General features: G+C 38.3%; 2 protein-coding genes across 2 annotated transcripts in view; both read right to left on the bottom strand.

Annotated features, from left to right (window-relative positions):
- The window catches only part of LOC132173904 (callose synthase 10), a 58364-nt gene that overhangs the window by 14046 nt on the left and 29672 nt on the right, over positions 1–14646 (bottom strand). Inside the window, exons 23-35 of the mRNA XM_059585572.2 lie at positions 14182–14209; positions 13450–13547; positions 13239–13320; positions 12990–13150; positions 12706–12826; positions 11233–11330; positions 11058–11148; positions 10801–10961; positions 10607–10716; positions 2381–2515; positions 2196–2264; positions 1938–2109; positions 173–278 (exon numbers count right to left, since the gene is read on the bottom strand). The gene's annotated coding sequence lies outside the window, so the exon portion shown is untranslated. The remainder of the gene's footprint in view (positions 1–172; positions 279–1937; positions 2110–2195; positions 2265–2380; positions 2516–10606; positions 10717–10800; positions 10962–11057; positions 11149–11232; positions 11331–12705; positions 12827–12989; positions 13151–13238; positions 13321–13449; positions 13548–14181; positions 14210–14646) is intronic.
- On the bottom strand, positions 10148–14549 carry LOC148587118 (callose synthase 10-like). The gene is made up of 11 exons (XM_088514495.1): positions 14539–14549; positions 14086–14209; positions 13450–13547; positions 13239–13320; positions 12990–13150; positions 12706–12826; positions 11233–11330; positions 11058–11148; positions 10801–10961; positions 10607–10716; positions 10148–10245 (listed from the first exon to the last, which is right to left on the bottom strand). Exons 1-11 carry the CDS (start codon positions 14547–14549, stop codon positions 10148–10150), a joined length of 1155 nt encoding a protein of 384 aa, XP_088370621.1.

Consider the following 14646-nt stretch of genomic DNA (forward strand, 5'->3'; position numbering starts at 1 on the left):
TCTATAGCAAGCTACACTCAAACAGCCAGTTTAACTGTTAACCTACACGAATTATCACTATTTTGCTTTGAGAAATGAAATTGGAAGCATAGATGCATAATCAGAAATCAATCCTAGAAAGGACATAAAGATCTTTGAAGAAAGAACAGGTTTGACAAAAATCATTGATTACCTGATCTTTTCCATGTATATCAGCTTTGACAAGCTTTGAATAAAATTCCTTTTCTGCTGCACTACTCTCCTCTTCATGTATGAAAGCAACTCGGAGTGCTTCATTTCTAATAACAAAAGAATATATATTAAGTAATACGAAGAAGTCAACAATAATGCCTCACAACAATGATACAGAGTTTGATAAGAAAAATATGAATAGAAAAAACATCAAAGAATTGACAACAAAATAAAGAAAGCTCATTAAATGACAGAATGACTAGTGTTCTCCATTGCATATTAATTTTTCAGTGAAGTGTCATACTTAGCTTCAACAGTCTGCTGTATGGAGAAGCCTGGCACAACTCTCAGATAAATGTCCAATGCACCATCCTAGCCAATTATGATAGGATGTGCAACATAGTGTATGTTGAAATGATTATTCATCATGAACAACCTTTCACACACACACACACCTCTCTCCCCCTCCAAACAGACCGCATTAGACAAAGAAGAACAGCATCCCAAATAACATCCGTACTATGTCACTGAAACTTTCCAGTTAAATCAGCAACTCAATGTCCTTTTCTGGTATCACCCAAAGAACTGAAAATGAAGAGAAGACCAACAACCACAACTCTCTCATAAAAGAACAATAGAGCAATAAATGATCAACTAATTCCTCACACCATTGACACAAGCAGTATATGCCGACCTCCCCCACCCACCCCCCCTAAAAATAAAAGAATTTATTTTAGTAAGGCTATCCACTGTCAGAATCTTTCCCCAGGGTAGCTGTCAAAAGAAAGAAAGAAGCCTTCCTTGGACCCTTGCTACAGCATATGTTCTTCCATGAAAGTACATGCCACTATTCCCAATAATCGCCTCATAGAAGGTCCAAACATCAAATTGCAATTATTGTTTAACTTCCAACGCACCCTATCAAGATCTATTACGAGACATAGAGATCTAAAAGCAAGATCTGTAATCAAATAATATCAAGGTCTAAACTATATGGAAATCTGAGGGTTCGAACACACTAACTGGTACACATATAAAAATAGGCATAAAAAGAAATATAAGAATCAGAGTGACCACCAGCAGGCTTCCTACCTTCTCGTTGTCTATCTATTATCAAACATAAATTTTAAGCCAGATTATGATTATATCAAGAACATAAGTTTCAGTTCAGCTGATTGATGTATGAAGCATCAAGGTACCGAAAAACCAGACATCAATCCTCTAAGAGTTGATTCCAAATTCCTGTAAATGGCATCTGTACAGGAGAGGGGAGTGCATATAACCTTTGACAATGAAGTTGGTAGTTAAGAAAATTTATATCAACAGAGGTTCAGTTCAAACTCAACGAAACTAACTCATAATATTCTATAGATGAAAATGGCAGAAGGCCAGTCATATAACAAGGAACCACATCCATAAACTATAGACAATTTGCTTTCCACCAAAGCTACACGCCTTTATTATACTCCTTAATTACTAGATTACACTTGTACATAACCATCTACTCATGGCCAAATTTTAAGTGATTGGAGTCCTCAACATGAGACCAAGCCACTTGGCACCCATGCAGTAACCTAGCTAACATTATAAATGCCACTCTACTAAACATTCATAATCTGTAGCATGGCCTCTAGGCAATTTACATTATATTAAGATAAAAAAAGAATGACTATTCGAATTTGCATTCTAACAACACAAAAGTCTAGACACACAAAACTAGAAAACGCAGTTAAATAGATGAATGATAATAAAAATAACAATTATACCTCTGCAACAAAAGAGCAATATCAGCCGCCTGTTGTGCCTTTTTTTGCTTTTGTTGACCATAAATTTGGCATGACACCACATAAGTAAACTTCAAATCTGCTTGTGCCCGTGATTCACGAGACAACTCAAAACCTTGGGCTGTGGGGAACTCCATTTGAGAATAATCACCAGCTACAGAGTAAAGACAAAATGTGAGGATATATCCGTGCCCTAAAATATAAGATTGGTGACATTAAAAAAGGTCTAAAAGCAAATACCTCCCAATGATCTCCTTTCCAAATAACTCTGCAGCATTAAAGCCCTTCTATAATACATCATACCACGCACTGCATTTCCAAGAAAATTAGACATAAAAGGAAAAAAAAATTCCATTAGAGATCACATCCAACTCATTATAAACAATAACGAATAAATAACAGTAGAAATATCAAGTTATTCTAACCAGTCCTGGCTAGAGTCTGCCCTCGATAAGATGCCCAAAGCCGAAGCTCCAAAGAATCACTTGAACCCTCTACAAGTTCCACATCTCTTGTCTGCTCATTTCGGCCAATCCGATCCAAAAAATTCTCCCATTCATCTACATAGAAAGCAAAATCTCAGCCATAAAGGGCAGATATCAATCATAAAAGAAAAAGAAAATGAACCCCCTTGTGTCTATTCCTCTTTTGTTTCTGATAGTTATGCGTGTGTGCTCGCACATTTTTCGGAAATATTTAAAAGCATTCATGAGGGGTCATTATCTGGTGCAATGGTAAAAAGTCTCAGGCTGCCAAGGGCAAGTGGACAGGTTAGAGTCTTAAGAGCGGCCCCTTCATGCAAAATTGCTGCAGGGCAGGATTGGATTCATCAAGGAAAAGCAAGAAAACATAAGTCCTTGCATAGGTTAAGCTTATGTTCCAAGCCACCTCTCCCAGGACCCACTTAAGTGGGGACCAGCACCGAGTAATGGCCCTAAAGCATTCATGCTGGAGGAAAGGAAACTATCATTGGTTTCAAATCCATAAAAAGAAAACAGGTTTCTATCGTTTTCCAGTATTTATTGAATAAAGAATATAAGATTGGGGGACCTTTAAAGAAGATATCCGAATTTTTTATCCGATGCCACATGGTTTGGAGAGGATATGTTAACCTATAGGAGCCCTAGTAAGTTTTCAGGCGTCTCTATTCTAGAATATATTGTCCAGAACATAATATTGGTCCCATATTTTGTGATTTTCTATTTCATTTACATAGTATCAGAGGTTGTATAATCCTTACCCAACCAATTTTTGTCCTTCTCATTTTTCATTTCCTTCTATTTAATTTGTGATTTTCATTTCTATTCATATCGGCTGGTTCTGTAACAAAATCAGAGTAGCAAACCTCATGTGGAAGCTGACGGAGCCATCATCACCATAATCGTTGGATGATGACGCCATCACCTTCATGATTGGGTGTTCATTGTGGTGGCTGGAGATATTTGTCCATTGTGGTGGTGGAATCCTCACGTGGTTTTGCAATGGTTCTCTGGTTCCTGTGGTGGTTGCCATTTTCTTAAAATGATGTTTTTATGACGAAGTCTTGATCTTTGGTCGCATCTGTGGTAATTGTTCAAGTTATCAATGAAATCTGATTGTCACTGACCAAGAATTAAAGAATGCCTGGTGTTTGGTTGCGTGTATCTTGTCTGTATTTGGGATTAAAAAAAAAAAAACTTAATTCAATTCAATCTCGTATCCTGGAATAACCTTATTTCACTTTCGATTTTGGCCCTCCAAGCCCAAGACTATACCCAAACCCATATTTAAATTCCAACCGCAGCCCATTCCAAAATTAAAAAAAAAAACACAGCCAAAGCCCAACAGACCAATCCAAACACAACCATTCCACTCGGGTAAGGCACAGACCATTTTCAAGAATTCCTATTCCACTTTCTGTTCCAAGTACTTTACCCTCCTCATCTAAACAAATTTTCTGTTCTGCTTTAGAATCATTGCCTCCACGTTCTCCCACTACCTTACAAATATGCTCCTGTCACCTACAGCCGCTGGCTCCTATAACTCCACATCTTTCTCACAATATTCAAATCCCATTCCACCCTCTGCGCTAGAATCATTGCCAACTGTTCTCCGAAAAGGTACCCATTCTTATGTCACCAAGCATCCCATTAGTCGCTTTGTTTCATCTCACTTATTGTCCCCCTCCTTTTCATGCTTTACCTCCCTAACTCTCTAGTATATGTATCCCTAAGATAGTTAAGAAGACCCCATCTGACCTGAGTTGGAGGAAAGCAACGGAAATGGAAATGGAGGACCTGCATCAAAATGGAACTTGGGATCTTGTTCCCACCTGAGGGCTCTCCCTTGACAGGTCGAACGCACAATTAGTTGCTAGAGGTCATACGCAAACCTATGATATTGATTTCGAGGAAACCTTATCTACAGTTGCCAACGTTTCCTCTATTCATGTGTTAATTTCTCTAGTTGTTAAGCTTGGCATGCAGTTATTTCAATTAGAAGTTAGAATGCATTTCTACATGGGGACACTTGAAAGGGTGTAAATGAATCCACCAGTGTTTGTTGCTCAAGGGAAATGTTTGCCAGTTAAAAATGCCTTATATGGACAAAAAACAATCACCAAGAGCATGGTATTTGTTGGAGAGCTTGAGTAGCTTGCCACAACTCAACAAGTTCAGATTGCACATCAACACTATCGGTATTTTTTTGACATCGTGGTGCCACTACATGAACCACCACAGCAGGAAAACTTTCCCTGATACCAATTTGAAGCAGGCCGAGACCCGTAATGGTGGTTAAACACAGATGGAGTCAACCAAGGGAATGGGATAGTCGTGAGATGCCACTCAACCATGGGTAGCGGAGGCCACTCAAAGCTAGCGGAGGCCACTCAACGCTACTAATCTCGGATGCCACTCAATGCGACCAAGCCACACACTTGATTCTTACGAGGAATCACTCAACTCCAAAAGCAAGAACACTTGCTAACAATTTTCTGAATCAAAATCACTCCATTGAGTTCGGTCATTTCTAATTGATATTTATAAGTACAATGTATGAATAATTCAAACTTACAATTGATGATAAACAACGCCCAACTAACCCAAATTAATGAGTAGACAACTACCAACAGTACTTAATGAGCTGACAACTTCAAATACAAACACAACTTACTAAGCAACAACTACCAACAAGACTCCATAAATAACTTCGACCATCTTAATGACAACTGACTAGACACCTGAACACTTAAATTAAGTGACACTGATCATCAAAATCGCTGCCACATTAGCTAGGGTTATGCTCCTACATCAATTTCAGCCAGTGTTGAAATTTCTAGCCTCTTTCAGCCGAAAATGGGCACAGAGTTCTGCTAGATTTCGTGTTTAGGGTTCTGAGATGAGTTTCGATAGGTATTGAAATTTCTGGCGAGTTTCAGAGATGGTTTTTTCACAGGTGATGAAGTTTTCCAGCATGTTTCAGCGAGATTCAATGTTCCCTGATGTATTTCAGCAGATGTTGGTGTTAACCTAACATCGATGAAATTTCGGTAAGCCTCGGCTGGTTCTGGTGTACTCGACAAGATTCCTGCGGTTTTACAATCTACCGGCGAGCTTTCGGGTGGTTTCAATGTTTAATAGTAAGTTTTGACCAGTTTTTGCCGATTCATGCGTTTTTTCTGCCAGTTTTGTTGTGTTTTATACTGATTTGGTGATATTTCAGCTGGTTCAGACATGCTTTCATCAGGTTTAGTTCGTATTTCAGATGATTTGGTGGGTTTTAGGTCGGTTCAGTTTGTTTTTTTGGTAGGTACATTGAAGTTACTGCAGCTTAGTTGTGTTTTCGGCTGGTTTGTTGATATTTCAGCTGGTTTCGTGGTTTCTCAACCAGTTTACTGTGCAATTCGGCCAGTTCAATTCATGTTTTTGACCAATTAGGTGGTTTATTGGCCGGTCTTGAGGTATTCTTGACCGGTTCTTTTGCTTTTCAACCAGTTTGGTGTATTTCAACTTGAGAAACAACTTACAGTTGTGTTTACAAAGTTATTGTATCAGTCAGAGTTCATTAGCTCCAAGCTGGACTTCTATATATGCTCCAGAGTGAAAGGGAGTGTTAGAAAGAAGGGGATAAATATCCCTATTTTAGAAAATGATAAGGTGCCCCTATGAGTTGTCCTACGGTGAGGTGTCCCAACATATTGTAGTTGGGACACCTCACCGTAGGACAACTCACCGTAGGACATTCTGATCAATGGATCCTCTTCCGGTTTCTTTGATAGTTCGCGAGGAGTGAGGCAAGGAGATCCTCTTTCTCCCTTCTTGTTTGTTATAGCTATGGAGGCGTTCAGTAGGTTGATCAATGCCTCAGTTAACAGGGGTCTCATCTCTGGTTTCTCAGTGGGAAGTAGGGAGTCGGATCGGGTTATCGTCTCTCACCTTCTTTTCGCTGATGACACTTTGGTTTTTTGTGGGGCAGATCCGAATCAAATAAGAAACATTGGTGCTTTGCTTGTTTGCTTCGAAGCCGTTTCTGGGTTAAAGGTGAATCTGGCTAAATCTGTTTTAGTTCCTGTTGGTAGTATGGATAATGTGAGCTCTATGGCGGGCATCCTGGGTTGCGGTTCAGCTTCTACGCCTTTGAAGTACTTGGGTCTCCCGCTGGGGGCATCGTTCAGGGTTAAGGCTAGTTGGGAGGACATGTTGGAGAAGTACGCTAGAAGACTGGCCCCATGGAAACGCTTGTATTTGTCTAAGGGGGGAAGGATTACTCTCATCAAAAGCACCCTATCCAATCTCCCTACTATTTTTTGTCCCTGTTTCCTATCCCTGCATCCGTGGCAAAGCGTATGGAGAAGATTCAACGTGATTTCTTATAGGGTGGGATTAATGATGAGTTTAAGTTCCATTTGGTTAGTTGGAACAAGGTTTGTTCTCCGATCTCTGAGGGAGGTTTAGGGATCCGAAATTTGCGTGTGATGAATCAAGCTTTGTTGGGGAAATGGTTGTGGAGATTTGCTCATGAGAAAGAGGCTTGGTGGAGGAAGATCTTGGTGGCTAAGCATGGTGCGGTTTGGGGCGGTTGGCGTTCTAGGGATCCTAGTGGTCCACATGGGGTGGGGCTATGGAAGCATATTTGCAGGGGGTGGAGGTCGCTTCGAGGTCACTTCAGATTTGTCCCTGGTCTTGGGTCCAACATCAGGTTTTGGGAGGACATCTGGTGTGGTGACATGTCTCTCAAGGATGCTTTTCCTAGACTCTTCAATATTGCCACCAATAAGGATGCATCTATTGCGGATAATAGGGAGTGTCTTAATGGCTCTGTGCAGTGGAACGTGTCCTTCATTCGCAGGGTTCATGATTGGGAAGTGGAGGTCTTGGCCTCTTTCTACACGCTCTTGTATGCGCATTCGAGGAGTGGAGTAGGGGAGGATAGGATGTGGTGGATCTCTTCTCGTAAAGGAACTTTTGAGGTAAGATCTTATTACAAGATCCTTGCTTCTACAAATCCCATCCCTTTCCCATGGAAAAGTATTTGGCGCACTAAGGTTCCTTCAAGAGTGGCTTTCTTTGTTTGGACGGCCGTGCTTGGGAAGACTCTAACATTGGATAATGTTCGGAAGAGAGGTATTGTAGTGGTAAATCGTTGTTGCATGTGTGAATCGGATGGGGAGTCAGTTGATCATCTCTTTCTTCATTGTGGGGTTGCGCGTATCTTGTGGAATGCCGTGTTCTCTCGGTTTGGTTTGTGTTGGGTGATGCCTGGTTGTGTTAGGGAGTTGTATGCTTCTTGGTGGGTGGGTGGCAAGTCTCGCAGTGCTGTTGTGTGGAAGATGGTTCCTCTTTGCCTCATGTGGTGCATCTGGAGTGAGAGAAATGCTAGATGTTTCGAGGACTCATCTAGAAATATAGAGGACATTGTACACTTTTTCTTGTACACTCTTTTCACTTGGACTGCTGGATGGCTAGCGCCTATAGTGATTAGCTTCCCTGACTTTCTTTTTATGTTTTCTTCTTCTTTTTCTTCCTCTTAGTCGCTCTCTTGTATACACCCTGTGTACTTGGGTTGCGCCCCTCTGCGCTCTTTAATTCATCTTTTTACTTATCAAAAAAAAAATATTGTAGTTGTTCCTATATATATCAATGGACTTTGAGGGCTAGAAATGTATAGATCCTGAACCTCTCTTTTGTCAAAAACACTAATCTTGACAATAAGAAAAATGGTAGAAGGTCATACTGACATAGATTGGGTAGATTCTCCCTCAAATAGAAGGTCTATCACAGGGTACTGTATGTTCATTGGGGTATTCTGATCACATAAAATAAAAAAAATAAAAAAATAAAGAGACAAATGGTGGCATGAACTAGTGCAAAAGCATGGAGCAATGGCTCATACAGCAAGTGAACTAACATGGTTACAACAGTTTCCTAAGGAAATTGGTTTTCCTGCTCCTATCCCACAGTTTTGTGATAATCAAGTTGCTCTGCAGAGTCTCTAATCATGTATACCATGAAAGGACCAAACAATTGAGATTAATTGCCATCACATTCAGGAAAAGATACCGCATGGATATATATATATATATATATTGATAAATAAGCGGTTCATTGAAAAGCGCAGAAGGGTGCAACCCTAATACACAGAAAGTATACAAAGAAATGCCCAACTAAAGTCAAAAAGAGGAACATAAAGATAAAAATTGAGACATGGTGGAAATCTTAGGAACACTACAAGCTTCGGTCCAATGGAACAATGCTTGAATAAGCAACTTTTTGAGCTCTTCCACTGACCTTTCTTAATCTTCAAAACATCTTGCATTTCAGTATCGCCAAATAATCCACATAAGACACCATGGTACTATACGACACACCTCCTTAGCTAAAATATGACCACGCTGACCACACCAACACACTAACAAATCTACCACCCCTCCAAACATAACCCATGTGACATCAAAAAGAGTGAGTACTACACTCCATAACGCTCGTGCCACTTCACAATGAAGGAGAAGATGGTTGATAGACTCACCACTTTACTTACACATGCAACACCATCCCACCACAATGATACCTCTTTTACGCAAGTTGTCCAAAGTCAGAATCTTCCCTAGAGTCGCCGTCCACACAAAGAAACTGACTCGCTATGGAACTTTGACTTTCTATATACTCCTCCATGGGAAAGAGGAAGTTTCTGTTCCCGTACAAGAGAGCATGCAAAAAAAAAAGACTTTACCTCAAAGATATTCCATTTGGAAGGATTCAACAACATGCAGTCCGTCACTCCCTTACGCCTGCGAAAGGCATATAACTTCCCAAAGAACGATGTCACCACCTCTACCTTCCAATCTTGGACAACTCGTAAGAAGGGAACATTCCACTGTATGCTGCCATTGGACAGTTGCATATGATCCTTAACCCATGCCTCCTTATTTTTTTTTATAAGTAAATATGATATAAAAGAGCGCATAGAGGCGCAACCCACATACACGGGAAGTATAAAAGAAAGCGCCTAAGAGGGAGAAAAATGAAAAAGGAAATCAGAGAAGCTAATCCCTATAGGAGCTAGCCAAGCGGCCGTCCAGGAATACAAAGTAAAGAAAAAAAAATGAGTCAATTCCTCTATAGTCCTAGTGGAGTCCTCAAAGTATCTAGCACCAATTATCATGCCAAAATCTAATATGGGAACCATCACCTATCCCGAAACTAATAAATCTCGAAAAAACTTCCCATCCTCTCCGAATATGTTTCCACACTCCCACTCCATAAGGACCCTCCACCACTGTGAAGTCAGAAACCAATTTGATGATGTGTATACAAAGTCTTTGTGTCATAGAGTTCATTTGTTTCAAGTTGGACTTATGTCACATATATGCTCCAGCTTTAGGGAGAAAGAAAGAAATGAAAGGGATAGGTGTCCCTATTCTAGAAGATGTGTGGGGTGTCCTTATGAGGCAACCCTATTGTAGCTGTACTTATAAGGTTCCCTCTAACATGTACCTATTCTAGAATAGTGTAATTAATCCTATACATAGAAATAAATTGTGAGAGCCAGAATATGATACTGTTTCTCTCTTCTGTGGTCTCCTATTTCATAACAGTGTGGATAACGGCTTTTCAAAGAATTCATACATTTGAGAATTAGGAGAAAAACAGGGCAGTTGTTCGATAGTGCTACATGCAAGGGATGGAGAAAGCTTTGGTATCTATAGTTTTCTCTTACTGTTGCTTTCTGGGTAATCGTTTTTCATTATCAATTTGTAAGCCTGCTGGAGCAGGAAACTTGGTAGTTGGTATAACTTTGAGATTGGTACATTCTGATTTGAGCAAGGGGAACAAGCAAACTATTGCTGGGCTCTAATTCTGTTTTCTCAAGACATTATTCTTCTTAATTTTTCTTTAATAATAGGAAGATTACACATGGACACAGTGGCTCACGAGCTTAAGATCTTACCCTCCATCTCATTCTCACAAAGGGAGGACGTAATATTGACCTGGCACTCAATAGGCTTAGTTCATCATTGTCCTGGTTTTTAATTAACCACCTTCACATTCATTAATGTTTGAATTTGACACTATGGTTTGTACTTCTTTTCTTTTTTAGGAATACCCTCCTAATGGGAAAGATTGCTTATGTGAGAGAGAGAGAGAGAGAGAGAGAGAGCGAGAGAGAGATACCTGGAAAAATCTTCTGAAGATAGAAAAGAATAGATATTCCATCTTCATTTTCAACACGCAAATCAGAGGAACTATAGAGTACAGTCTCACTGTAGTACGGGGTGAAGACACTATTCTCAAACAAAACAAACAAAACAAAATTAAAATGACATAGTCAACACTAAAAAGGAAAATCACTTCCGAGATAAAAGTACCTGAAGGGCAACATTTCACTGACTGGCTTTGCCGGAGGCATGTCCATAAATAACGAATTCGTAAAGAACTCTAATCTTCTCCTTGCTTCAAGATTCTTTGGAACGTTAGCTGCAGAGTCCTTTACAGTGAGAAGAAGGTGCAACCGCTTTACTTGCTCCACCTGTGACAACAAACAGGATAAGACAGCCCTGGTAAATCAAACTACATAGCAAAAGAGGTTATAAAGTGTTAAAAAGGAGCTTCCAGAAATGCTTACAATTTCTGGGTCCTTGGGCCATGCTATCTTAGAAAAAAGGCGCCCTTCATTTCTTGCTCTTGCCAAAATGTTCCATGTATCAAGCTGCTCCCTAGAAAATTAAAATATAAATAATTACCACAATTCACAAGTTATCGTTCTATATATCTTCAGGATCATGTGGCCAATCATATACCTTAAATCAGACGAAAGCAACTCATGTGTAACAACTTCATACAGCTCATAGACAGCTTTTGCAGCACCTCTTTCACGTTCAGGAGTTCCGTCCCGCATCTGATGCAAATCACTTGTTAATATAATAACAAGCAATCACCATAACATCCTAAATTGACAAATAATAGACAGACATCCTGTATTTCGACCCTAAAAACTTTGACAAAACCACGTCCAACATTTTTAATGGCTATAAACTTTGAGTGGCAGTAAGGCATACGACATTTGAAAGATAACAGATCAATAAAGTAAAAAAACTATACTCAAGATTATAAAGGACTCCCAACTATTTTTTAACAAAAACAATGCTTTAAATTTTATAGCAACAATGGCTACTGTTGAAATTCTTATTTCAACTACAAACAGCACCAAAACGGGAAACAATGAAATGATGGAAGCACCACACAGCACCTAAAAGGGCAATGAGTAAAACAAGCATATTACGAAAGGATGGAACCACACGTAGGCAATACTAAGTCATGTGGTCCAACCCATGTTTAAAAAAAAAAAAAAAATTAGAGAAGTATACTAGTATTAGTAGAATAAACAAAATGCCTCTTCGCATCATATGTTTTATGGAATGGAAAGACGAATGTGACACACCAATCATCCAGAAATGCAGTACGATATCCATGAAGTTTGAAACATCATTCCATGGCGTGCCCTTCTCGACCGCAATGGTTGCATTTTGATTCCACCATCTTGAGCAGGCTTATTTGTAGCTTAAATAGATTGGTAAACAATAAGCTTCTATGTGGTACAACTTAATTGAAGTGTCACCCCCCCCCCGCGCACAAAAAAGGAAAAAAAACGTGTATTTTCTATTTATTTTTTTTTGATAAGTAAACATGGTTTCAATATAATAATTTCCATAATGCCTCTCAAAAGGACCAATATGTGGGAGAAGTAGAAGGATATTTTCAGGTTGACCGCTGTACCGGACTACTACTGACCAAAGTTTAGATCATATGAACTATGGTGATTCCAGGAATAAACAAATTACCATCACATCGGTCAAGATTCAACAAAATCCAATGCACCACATGTCTGCAGCATACAAGAAACAGGCGCATTGGACAGGTGTATGAGACAATATCCTGACGATGATGAGAGATATCAATATATGTAATCTTGGCTTAAAATTGCTCAATAGTGGATCTAGATCTCAGGTAGTAACTATATAAACTACATTTGATAATCTTATGTTAGCAAGGGAATTGAAAATTCATTTATAATACATAAATAACCAGAAAACAAAAAAGAAGAAAAAAAAAAAATTAACCTGAAGAAAGTAAGAGAAAAAAAGTAGCCAACAAAAATAAGCTTCTCTTCATTCAAAGCCAAGGGGGTTAAATATTACTCATATATTAGTATAGATCCCAGCAGTATAAATTCCAGCAAGTTAAATGATGCACGTAGTTAACAGATCACATACCAGGAGCCCAGTCAATGCGGTAAATCTTGAAACCACCACTGGAAGCTTCTGAAGAGATAAGGTTATAACAAGTGAACCCTCTTGTATACTGTTGTTAATCTCACGGTAGATCCTCTCAACCCTATCATAAAGGAGGTTACCAATAAAGCACAAAAATAAATAATCATCTGTACATACACAAAATTATACAAGACATACAAAAATCTAATTACTACTAGTGTAACTTTTAAAGTTGACACATAAACGAATTCAAAGTGATTATGACAGGGCATAGGGATTCATACCAAAGTCTCCCTTCACCGTCAACCAGGGAATGTAAAATTTTTTCAATACTGTAGTAGCACTCCTGAACTGCATATGCCATGTATTCGTCCCTACATATTCTATTCCAAAGATCAGCCTGTGTATCTTTGCAGTCCAAGGCCAAATCTACTGCCAACAAGATCTGGAAAAAATAATGTGATTCAGCAGACATATGGTATTACAGTATACCAGAAGAGTCTATCAACAATAATATTCCAGGTAACATCCACCTTACTGCTGAGAAGAAACAAAGGCCATTGAACTAATCTTAGACTTCCGGTGTTGCTAGGAATACAGAGTAAGTCCATCTCCCTGGAAGAATTAAAAAGATGAAGTGATATATGAATACTAATTACAACACAAACAATAAATAGAAACATAATAAATTATTGCAATCCCATTTTTCATTCTTTTGGAAAATGGATTTGCTCTATGGTTTACCTATTACTAATATAATCTTCCTCACGCAAGCTTTTGATTATCTCATTCCAAAATGGAGAAAAAAGGGCTGCATATGTCTTGTTCATATCCTGTGAAACCTGTAATAGGTATATAATAATAATAAAACATGTCCAAAAAAAGGGGTTTAAAACATGCATGTTATAGATTTTTTGAAAGACAAAGAACGTCTCGTTTTAAGACAAATTTTTAATTTAAAAGAACAAAAAGAAAAAATATTTTGGTCAATAAATTGGAAAAAAGTTCCAACACAACAGGATTTACAGTTTGATGTAAATTGTTATTTTTATCAAAATTGGACAGAATAAATAATTATTAGAAGCCACCGATTAATTTCATTCAGCAACAGGTATGAACACAGTGAAAGTTCAAGGTTCTTTCACATTAAATACAGAGACCTCTTACATGAAGTTGGCATTTTCATATTCACATGAACTTTTTGTTAATCTATAAGAAATGTTTCCGTGTTCTTTCTTTTAGCCAAAAGCTCCCAGTGAGTGTTCCATTGCTTTTTTGCCACTAGAGGTTTCTAGTGATGCTTAAAACTACCAATTTATAACTGAAATTATTTCCAGCAGAATATTTTTTGACTGCCTATCTCATTTTCTGCCATCAAACCAGAAAACAATCCACTTCACTGAAGCAATTTCCTAACGCATCTGTAGTAAAACAATATGCCACTAGATCGGCTAAAGCATCAAAGAAATAACTCACTTGAGGTGCTTGTCTGTCAAAGGGGATCCTGTAAAAGCACATTGATAAACATTTATTATTTAAATGCATGATAGAGAAAAAAAATAGAATCATTAAACTAAAATATAAACACTTCCAACCATTTAAGACAACAGGCATCCAGTCATAACAAATAAAGTAATAAACAGTGAAAAATTGCAAATACTATCTCATTATATTATGGGTAAATATATTATAAGTCTATGAGTCAACCAGCCAAAACTAAAAAATTCCTAAGTTTTTTTTCTTCAAATTTTTACTCCTTGAATCAATCGAAATGCCAACAAAATCCCTACCGTCAAAATTGTGTAACCGCCATTAGTCCCGATCAAAACACACCATTTTGCCATGTCAGCATATTAATTTTTTATTAATTTAATTTAAAAAAATAAATAATAATAATAATAATAAAAAAAAAATAAATAATAAATAATAAAAATTGAAGGG

This window comes from Corylus avellana, chromosome 3, assembly GCF_965113065.1.
Source record: "Corylus avellana chromosome 3, dhCorAvel1.hap1.2, whole genome shotgun sequence".
NCBI classification, from domain to species: Eukaryota; Viridiplantae; Streptophyta; class Magnoliopsida; order Fagales; family Betulaceae; genus Corylus; species Corylus avellana.

What these genes read in the sequence shown, in the direction of transcription:
- LOC148587118 (XM_088514495.1), bottom strand. An exon ending in GAAGATTATATTAGTAATAG is followed by an intron (nt 13,321 to 13,449) that starts GTAAACCATAGA and finishes TAATTCTTCCAG; the next exon opens with GGAGATGGACTTACTCTGTA. An exon ending in GACGGTGAAGGGAGACTTTG is followed by an intron (nt 12,827 to 12,989) that starts GTATGAATCCCT and finishes CCTTTATGATAG; the next exon opens with GGTTGAGAGGATCTACCGTG.